Here is a 10844-nt window from a genome sequence, read left to right as displayed (position 1 = left end):
CCTCCTCCTCCTCCTCGTCCTCCTTCTTCTTCTCTTTTGTAACTGGTGTAATTTTTTGGTTCCTCTATCCAGGTATGAGCATCGGAGTACAATCAACCATAATCAAGAAAGAGAGCTGCCACCAACTAACATCTCAGAACCGACTGAAAGTTCTTCACCAAGCCCAGGGAAAGACTTCACTTTCTATCTCATCTCCCAGGAAAATGATTTCCCCTTGACAGGAAATGCCATTTAACCCACTTCTCATGTTTCCCACCCCACACTCTGTTGAAGACCAACTCTCAACATCCCACGGAAGAGAGAGTACATTTCTATTGGGTGCAGGTTGAAGGGATTCTGATAACCAAGCCTAGGAATCAAACCACACTGAGTGCGGCTTCTCTCAGGAAGAGTCTGAGGGGCCACAGAGCTCCCAAGAAGTAAACTGCTAGAAACTGGAGACAGAATATGTGTTACACGGTCTTTAGAACTTCCTTCTGCTTTCTTGGTTTTATTTTAGGCAGGATCTTGTATTGAGCTGAGGCTGGTCTCAAACTAAGCGTCCTTCTGCCTCGGCCTCCTACACACCATCACACCTGGGATCTTATGAGCAACTTTTCATTAGCAAGTCTGAACTGAAAGCTACTGACCGAACGCATGCCACAGAACACACACCCAAACAACAAAAGAAGTGGCCAACTGAAGCATAGCACCCACCCCCTTTCTCCAGGTCCCCTAGTGGTTCAAGACCTGCTTTTCGCATGAGGACCCTACAGATCCTGACGATACCCCGTGCCTTTGAAGTCTCACGTATTTGGCCTTTAGTCTTTAAATATTAATTATTAAATTAAACTAAAAATAAATTTTGAGACAGGGACTCACTATGTAGCCATGACTGGCCTGGAACTCATTATGTAGACCAAGCTGGCTTTGCTTTGGAAATTAAAATTGACAAAAACTGCATACATGGGCTGTTTACAATATAATGTTTTGAAATATACACACACTGTTTGAGTTAGCTAACATGGTTTTACCTGACAGTGTGTGTGTGTGTGTGTGTGTGTGTGTGTGTGTGTGTGTAATGATAAACCCCCTTTTTGATGCATTATTTTCCCACTGCATGTTGAAGAAACACTATGTCACTAAGGCACTTTGAAACTTTACACACCCCATGGAAGAGAGCACCACAGTGGAAATCGCCTCCAAGGCTGCAAACTAGAAATGACAGAAATAAGCCCAGAGCAAAAATCAACCCGCCAATATTATTATTTAGCAGACACTAATTTGACAGGTATTAGAAACCACTAAGAGGCTCCAAAACTGAAAATTAAACTCCAGCGCTTGCTTACGACACCAGCTGAAAGCGTTCACGCCAGCTGATGGACTAGTGCAGCTCCAGGGGAAACCATGTGTGAGATGCTGTTCTGAACAAGAAAGTACAGCAGCAATCAGAACAAGTTACTAACAGGGCAACAGGTACACTAGCCAGTGCTTTTGCTCTCACAGGTCTCTGGAACACCATTAGCACCCCTAGCGTAGGTGGGGCCCTAGATATTCCGGAAGAGGAAATAAGGTAGTTTGTATTGACTTTGATTTTATTTCAGGCCAAGTCATTTGTCAGATTAACTTCTCCACCCTGTGAACATGTGGTGCCTTTTACATTCCTTCCATGATACTTAACTCAACACAATATTATTCTTTTACATATTATTACATAGTCTTTAATTACTTCATGCATGCAGATCTTGCCTCCTTGTAAGTATACGGCCATCAAGCTGACTGGCGACACTTCAGTGGAGTCTCCCGCAACACCTCCATTCTGTGGGGTACAGCATGGGTATGTGGTGAGTGTGGGTTCATGAACTTTCTTTCATGAGGCTCTGCCATGCATGAAGCACAAGGAAAATGTCCTGCTAGTGTCCAGGGGCCACATCAGAGCAGAGAAACCTTCAATCATGTGGCGGCGGAGGATTCCTGTGCAGACAGTGTAAGTTCCGTGAGGGCGAGGGGAGGCTTTACTCCCTTGCCAGCAGGTGTACCTGGCACTAACTTTCCCCATATTACTGTTTCAGATTAGTGTTTCACACTGTGTGTCTCCCGTCTATTCCTTGTTTGAAGCCGATGCCCAGAAGTTAAGGTGATGGTAGGAAACCTTCCAACATGGCACACCAGATAGTGGTGTTCCTCTTCAGCATGGCAAGGGTGAGCGTGATGGTGGAAAGGAGAGGGTAAAGATCAAGGAGCAAAGTCACTGACCAGCTAACCCCAGTCTGAGGGCTCATTGTGGGGGGACAAGGTCTGTGACAGAGCAGCCGGATGTCAGATGGGGCTCTTGGCAGCCCCCAGGCACTGGAACACAACCTTGCATGGTCTCTGTCTGTCTGGTCGCTTCCTGCCAGGGAAGGTTGCCAACAGTTTGTGACAGCTGTGTCGTGAGCGGGTCTCTGAGGTTCTCTAGTGACTGCCACTTCTGATCCACTTGTCTGTGTGTCATGGGAAGACACAGGGCAGTTTGGATGCTCGGGACCCTATTTTCTACTGGCTCCTATTTCTCTGTGCTATGTCTGCCTTTCTGGGCTTTTACAATGAGACACGTTGAAAAATAGTTCTTTTCTTCTCTTGTTGCCAGAAACCTATTGGTTCTATATGTGAAAATATTAACGTTTCACTCTGTCTTCAACCATGGCTGCTTTTCGATCATATTTACTCACTAGCATCTAGTCAGAGTAGTTGATGTCTCTCATGGATTATTACTTGGAGAAACTACCCACCTGCATAATTATTATTTTTTTTTAAGATTCAAAAGCCCAGTGAGAGGCTCAGTGGTAAAGGTGCTTGCCACCAAGCCTGAAACCCTGACTTCAGCCTCTGCAAACCACAGTAGAAGGAGAGAGCCACCATCCCACAGGTTGTCCTCTGACCTCTGGATACGAAATTGTGACATATGTGCACACACCCACCTACCCTCACACTCAAAATAAATAAACAAACGCAAAAATAAAGACAGAATTCCAGCCATATAGTATTTTTGAAAAAAAAAAAGAACTTTTAAAAATTAATGCTTGCTATGTGTTGAAGTCTTAAGGGATTTAATTTTTCGGTTTACACAAAACAGCTACTTTTGCTTTGTTTTCTTAACGTTTCTGTTGTGTGGACTCAATTTCCCATCAGCAGCTGTATATTGAATGGTTATCAAATCAAATATGAAGAGTTAAAAATAAAATTCCAGACATTACCTTTCAGCATTACTCGTCCAGTGGATCCTCCGAAGGTACTGAGAAGGCCGCTTCTTGCTCCTAAAGAGGTGGTGGCCTCTAGAAGAGAGCCAGTGATGTACTGAGCTACGGATGTCCTTTGGGGGGTGGCACGGAACTCACACTCGGTGTCTCGTACACATCGCTTTATGCGTGGGCCGTCTCTAATTCTTCCACAGGCTGTCTCGGAGGTCGGGAGCTGTCTGGAGCAGTGCAGGAGAGATCCAACCGTAGCTTCTGCTTCTTCTCCTCTTCTCACTGCACTGTAGATCTGCGAATAGCACAAAGCACAGGAAGTATTAATCTAGTTTCTTAGAAAAGCAAATTAACTTGTTGACAAAATGCCAAGATGACTTATGAAGAAAGAAGGCTCGGTCGGTCTCCGCACAAACACCTTTGAGCTCTGCACTCATGCATTAACCTGGACACTCTGCAGACGCCATCTGTTTGGAGAAGCTTTGTGTAGTTATGAAATAGGCCATTCAAACAACTCTGCTATCAAACAGAGCACTTAAGGTTGCACCAACCAAAAATACATTCAGCTCAAATTTCTCCTCCTCCACAACGCTCTTCAGTAGAGCCACAAGGACAAACCTTTCTCTCATCCTTTTGAACTCTCCTGGATGACTGACCATGTCTGCCTGCCCCCATTTATGCTTCAATCTGACTTCCATAGGGAATTCCTGCTCCATGAACAAAAGTGAAGCAAGGACGAAAGGGTCATGGAGAAGGATTTCCCTCATGGGGAGACTCTTCCCATCCATCAATAGCATCAAAGTCTTTGATGCTCTTTTTCTCTTCCTCTTCCTTTGTCTCCCACATACAGTTAGTCCCTGCCCAGGGTTCCTGCTCTGTCATTTTTTTTTTTTTGAGTCCTTCTTTGATCACTTGTGTGCACCAAGTATGATCTTATTAGAACAGGTCCTCAATCACATCTTCTGCCCATTCTAATGTAGTCATTCCACATGCATGGGCATAGACCCTGCTCTGTGTGACTCACTATGGCAGAAAACATAGGCCAATGAAAAGGGTAAAACATTCTGCTTGCACTGCAGGGTCCTCACATTGCTTTAGAGGGTCCTGAGTAATATACAGTTCAAGGAAACTGCAGGGAGATGTCGGCTTGTGTGGAATGTTCTGGAGTCTGTTGGAGTCTTTCTGATAGTCGGTGAGCAACATGGAAAAGGATATCTGTAGCTTGCTAAAGGAGGAAGGAAGCCTACTTTACCATGAATTCATTATGACACTTGGAACAGCTTGCTTTGATTTCTTCACCATCACTGAGTCAAGACTGGGCAAATCCGTTCCTCATCATACAGAGATCACAGACCTGCAATGAGCTTGTGCTTTCATGGTCCTGTATGCTCCGAATTTTACCTTAACTTTGTTGCTTAAGAGACCCCTGTATTCGGTCCTTATGAAACCCTACAATAAACCCAAAGCCCACAACATTCAAACAGGATAATCTAGCTTTCTACTCTGCATGCTCATACATCCTTGCCGACTGGAGTCAGAGTGGGGATTCTTAGCTTTATCCTTTGTCAGTAAATTTCTGGAGACCAGTATGTCCAAATTCATGGTGTGTTGCGATTGCATCCGCACTCCAAGGTATCAGGGGATAGATACCTGGTTCTGCCTTGCCTGGCCAGAGAACTGGTTGTGAACATGAGTAAGTGACTTAAAGGTTTTAAAGGTTTCTCTTCTGTAAAGTGGGATCAATAATACCCCTCGTTAGGGACACTGTGGGATTCACCAAGGAAACTCATGTAACATACCCGACTCAGTGTTAAGAAACAGCACACATTACTGTTGGGTAACTCTTTAGGAGAGAATGCACTCCTCCTCAAGGAATGCTGGGAGGCTGTTAACTGGAGAGTAGAGTCTGTGTTATTCAGCATGATGTAGTTATTAGTGTGCTTTGTGTGTGACTGGACAATGTTATCCTAACCCCATCTTGGCAAACACAGAGCTCGGGGTAGGTCTTTCTTCTCAATGTCTGTCTTTTCCTAGACGCTGATGTTCTTAAAGAAGGACTACGGCCTCCATTGCCACCCTGCCATACATAACAAACCACACAGGCACTACATACCACAGCAAGTCCCACTCAAGCTCTTCAAGAGGAAATGGTCCAGAAGTTCAAGGACAGGAATCTCTTGGGAGAACTAAGAAAGGCTCCACTAAGCAACGCAGAGTTTGGCCTGAATCTTGGAAAGCAGTTGTGACTCTAACTGTAATAAGTGGGGAAGGTAATTCAGGAGAGACTCCATGTAATGAGGCTAGGAAAATGCAGATTCTGTCCGGTCAACAGCAAATAGAGCGGGGCATGGAGAGCAGAGAGTGGAGGGTGTTAAGTGTGCACTGAGGCAGGCCAGACAGGCTGATAAAAGAAAGCCTGAACTGTTTTAATCCTTTAGAGGGAGCACCCCTTGACACTTGGTATTTGTTTGTTCTTAAAAGAGGAATGAGGCTAAAAATGTTTTGTTTAAAAAAATGAACAGACAGTACCCAGTTGCTAATATGTTGCCCACCCCCCTTTCTTGCCAAGCTGCCCTACAGGCTTACAGTGCCCATAATCATTGCCTTATGAACTCTTCCTATTATAATGCTTTCATAGATTCCTAGTGGTCCATTTAGTCCTTTCTCTGGATTTTCCAATGTGTTTTTCTCAAAACCTTAGATGGAGAAGGAATGACGTCACATACAGACTTCATGATCACAGGAACTTGAACACAGTAAATAGTGCCCCTTTTGGAGTTTTATACTGCCCAACAGAATATTAAAGACAATTACAGATGTTGTAAAGAAATTTATTTCATTTTGCTTAATTGGATGTTGGAGTGTTTCTCATATTATTTGACAAAGAATTTGTTTTCTAAGGAACACTTAGCCTACAGGTGAAGTGTAGTACAATGTAATTTGTTTGACTATAATAGACTTTTATTTTCAGCTCCTTGATCTTGTTGGAATCTCTGAACTACCACCCACATCCACAACTTTCTTGATATCCTTTCTCTCAGTCCACAATTCCATCTTCACCTGTCCAATTTCTCTTTGCCATGCCTTCAGGACAGTTACAATGCAATAGAGAAGGGCCATGAAGTACCCAACATAGGCAGGTCACAAAGTGATGGCTATGAGCCAGATTCAGGTACCAGATTGGCTTCATCAAACACTGTTTAAAGATCAGTGAAGTTTATATATACCTGTGATGCTACAGCATTCCCTGAACTCCTGGACAGCCTAGTAGCACTGAGCTTCCCACAAGGCATCATATGGGCAGAATTTCTCTACTGTCATGTGGAGCAAAAGATTTTACAGGTTGGTACCAGCTCCTACCTCTCTTTAGTTATCACATCTGGCCAATATCTGGTTGTTGGTAGTGTGTAGGCTGTGGCTCTTCCCTGTAGTAATAGGAGCCGTGGGCTGTGTCCCGCAACCCAGTTAGCTTTACCCGAGATAATTACACGGACACTGTATTCTTTTAAGCACTGCTTGGCTCTTTAGCTCCAGCCTTTTTCTCGGCTAACTCTCGCACCTGGGCTAGCCCATTTCTAATCATCTGTGTGTAGCACCCCAAGGTGCGCTTACCAGGAAGATTCTAGCCTATGTCCATCCTGGGTCGGAGCTTCATCGCGTGCCTCAGAGAGCAGAGCTCTCACCTCTGCCCGCAAGAGGGGAGCATCTTGTCTCTCCGAGGCGTCTGCCCCTGAGAGGAGAGCTGTGGAGTCTGTGACCTCACTTCCTCTTCCGCCCAGCATTCTGCTCCTCCCACTTACGTTCTAACCTATCAGGTCAAGCAGCTTCTTTATTAAATCAACCAATGACCTTCCTCCATCACTTCCCTCAGTGATTTATGGAGAGGAGTGTAGATTGGCACAATAGTTATGCATAGAGCCTCTCCAAAGTGTCCTCCATGTATTCTTCCTGTGTTGTTGCTGACTGTAGATAGAGAAAGCCAGTCTGTGATTTCAAAAGCCTGCACCCCATGCCATGCAAGCTACCAAATGAAGGAAGCAACCAACAGTCTTCCCTTGCTGTGGTACCCATGAACTAACAATGACCAGCATGGCAAAATATCCCTAAGGGTGCAACTGTGGCATTGATATCGTAGCAGCAACCAACAGCTGTCTCATTAGACTGAAGACTTACTCAACAGGAGGGAAATCACATCTGGTACTAGAAGCCTAGTCAACTACCTGGGGCTAGTGAGGTCATGGATCTAAGAGAAGAACCTACTACTGCCATTTTACTAAACCAGCATGGATTCTAAACATCCTTATACCCACAGATAAGTGTAATTCTCCTCCCTCATCAAAGAAGCTTCCCTTTTCAGCAGAGAGAGACCGTTATAGACACACACGACTGGTCAAAATGAAGAGAACAACTGATCATGGGGTGCCCAGCCCCAATGGATACACCTACAACACAAGTGCTGCACCAAAATCTCAGGGTGCATTTTAAAAAGGGGGGGCTAGAAAGATTGTAAAACCCAGAGAACTAGGACTCTGTGTTTGTGAGATTCTGTCTCCTAGAAGGGTAGGGAAGCTTCAACCTATGATATCTCAACAATACGGTTGCCTAAACAAGACCCAAACAAGGGCAGCAGCAATAAACACGCTATTGTGCAAGTGGGAAACCCACGGGGTCCCACCCGAGACAAAGAACTGCAGACCACTAAGCAATGCTAGAAGCAGGGAATTTAGTCTCCCTAAGGAGGAGCCCCTTCACTGGTTGTCCTGGGATAACCAGGTAGTCAGTCTTGGGATCAAATACATGCAGGAGACACTAAATGAACTCAGCAGATTGTGTTTGTATATTTACGCTCATATGTGTATGTGTGTGGGTATGCACACAGGAGAAAGAGGGCATGAATTTGAGAGGGATAAAGGAGGTACATGGAGGGGACTACAGAGGAGAAATGATGTAGATATTTTAATTAAAAAATAAAATAGAATAGAATAGAAATGTTAATCTCACCTTAAACTTGAACAAAGAGATAGAAGGTAGAGCTCCAAGATTGCATGTCTAGCCTTCTGCTATCTCTACCCCCAAGGCCCACGAAAATGCTCTGAGTTAACAAGCCCCAGGCAGCCAGTCATACCAAATTTCGACAACCAAATTCAAAACATTTATTAGAAAAATGCGGAGTGTGGTCAGAGTGGTAGTACATACAGTAACAATCAGGGAACATTCCCAAACCAGGCTATTATCTCTTACCAGATGACTCCCCTATGAAAAGGAAGGAGCCTTGGGCATCTGTTCCATTCAGAGCAGGAAGACCAGTACTCAAGACTTACTAAGGCTCAGAGCATTGCTTTAAATCCCAGCTGCTCGCCCCACCTTCCAGCAGTGTGATCTTCCTTGGATAAACCATCGCTGTGCCATGCTGAACCTCAGCTGCTTTCTCTACAGTATACGGACATAGACATATCTGCCTCATAAGGTTGAGACTAGAACTCCAGTCTCTGATAAAGACAATGCATCAAAAGAGCATTTGGCACCTACTAAATGCTCAACAAACACTAGGTTTAGAGCGACGGTGATAGTGGTGACTGCCGATGGTGGTAGCTATAAAATTTGCCTTTCTCTCATTACTACCTTTGGCTAGCCTTGCCATTTGCTCCCCCAGTGGGAACTTACTCAAGCACAACTTTACAAAAAAAAATGTTTTTGTAATGGGGTTTGCTCCCTTTTGCTGCTTTAGGTTTTGGAACAAGTACCATGTGAAGACACCTCAGTTAGCCTGCTGGAGGATAAGACCCCAGCTGACAGTCCACCAAGATTCAGCCTCACAGCGAAGCTGTCCAGTTGCTGCTACAGATGCACAAGACAGCTACGGAGATATGAATAGATCCAGATGAGGACGGCAGCCAGCTAATTTACAGAATTGTGGAGCAAGTACAAGACTCCTGTAAAAACCCACTAGACCAGAAACCACCAGGAGGTGTTGGGCACGTTTGTTGACTCCACATGGTAGCCCATTTAGACTGATTTTGTTTTAGAGTTGAGAAACATAGCAAACCCTGTGCAGCTATAAGCAGCTAAGCCGGGGTTAGGAGCCAGCTTATTCTACTCCTTTACCCAACCTAATCTACTGCCCCAGGGCACAGTCACACAGCTCAACTGTGGGATTCAGGACCCCATTGTTATTTGGCAAGAGGTCTCAGTGATGCTTATGCTGATGTTGTTTTTATTCATGCTTTTCCTTTTCATGCTGAATTACTTTTTCAAATAGCCACGTTATGACTAACGACCAAAAGTGTTTCCTTTATATGGAGATTTATAGTTTTAAAATCAGAGAGTGAGAGCACATATAAACTTTATCCCACTTGATTAATGTGGAGGGGAACGTGCTGAAAAGAAGACCGACTACTGCCCTGCATGGATCAATATTGTTTTTAAGATAAAATGGAAATGTCACAGTTTAGCCACCAAGCTTGTTACGCGGCCATGTCTTCATTTCCTTCTTCAATTGTTTAACAGTCGATTTGTATTTACTGAGCACATACACCATGCCTACTCAAACTGGCAAGCCATAAAGAAGGGCCATGTCAATAAGGAAAACGACAATAGGCAAAAAGACCTAGTTAATTGATTAAAACTTGACAACTGTCAAGAGTGATAATCTGAGTTCAAATTCAAAGAGCCCACATAGAGACAGACGTGTGCCTGTAACCCTGGTGCCCCTATGGCAAGACTGGAGGCAGAGACAAGAGTCCCTCTGAAACTCCCAGGCCAACTAGCTTGGTGTACCCAGCAGCAATCAACAATAGGATCTTGCCTGTCTCGAAGTGCTGGACAAGAACTAACATTCAAGGTTGTCCCGACCTCCACACATTCACACCATTGCATGTACCAGCCCACACTCACAAGTATAAACGTGGCAACATATAACATATATGCATATATACACACATTTACCTCACTATGTAGGCCAGGCTGACCTCAAACTCACAGAGATCTTCCTGTCTCTGCCTCCCAAGCACTAGGATTAAATGTATGTGCCATCATGCTCAGCACCACAATTATACTTTTTAAAATTATATACTGGGCTGGGGCTATAGTTCACAGTAGAGCTGCTGCCTAGCATAGAAAGGCCCCAAACTCAAATGCCAGCACTGAAAAAAAAAAAAAAAGCATAGTGTTCTATACAACCAAGATACATTTTGGATAAATGACCAGGTCTTGCTTAAATTTCTGTAAAGAAAAAAAGAAAGAAAAGAAAGAAAAGGAATTAACCCAAGGGTCTACATTTAGCCATTGTTAAGTTTTCAGAGTGTTAAGATGTATATATTAAGATCAATGCTGTATCCAGCATCACCCAGGCCTCCTCAGTTCAGCAACTGTGAACGAATGATACTCTCTACATTTATCCTGATGTAACAGGTGCTGGGGGTGACATAGTTGGGAACGGTTGAAGCCAGATGATCCTAAATTTTAAAGTCACTTGCTGAGTGATCATCAACGCTTAGCAACATCTGTAGAAGACATAGCAACACGTAAAGACCCTTGTGCTTCTAGAAAGAGGGATGCCTTGAAGAAACCAATGCTGAGATATGGAGTCCACATCCAAAACAGAATAAAACAACATATAATGGAGGTCAAGACTGC

The 10844-nt window shown here is 44.1% G+C and overlaps 1 protein-coding gene across 1 annotated transcript in view; it reads right to left on the bottom strand.

Annotated features, from left to right (window-relative positions):
- Window positions 1-10844, bottom strand: part of Plce1 (phospholipase C epsilon 1) — a 284672-nt gene that overhangs the window by 151809 nt on the left and 122019 nt on the right. Inside the window, exons 3-4 of the mRNA XM_026781331.1 lie at window positions 3761-3916; window positions 3216-3504 (exon numbers count right to left, since the gene is read on the bottom strand). Of these exons, the coding sequence (XP_026637132.1) occupies window positions 3216-3504; window positions 3761-3916 (445 nt within the window). The remainder of the gene's footprint in view (window positions 1-3215; window positions 3505-3760; window positions 3917-10844) is intronic.

The sequence above is a fragment of the Microtus ochrogaster genome, chromosome 8 (assembly GCF_000317375.1).
Source record: "Microtus ochrogaster isolate Prairie Vole_2 chromosome 8, MicOch1.0, whole genome shotgun sequence".
Lineage (NCBI taxonomy): Eukaryota > Metazoa > Chordata > Mammalia > Rodentia > Cricetidae > Microtus > Microtus ochrogaster.
Note: the sequence above shows the minus strand (reverse complement) of the source record. Positions and strands in the feature narration are given on the sequence as shown.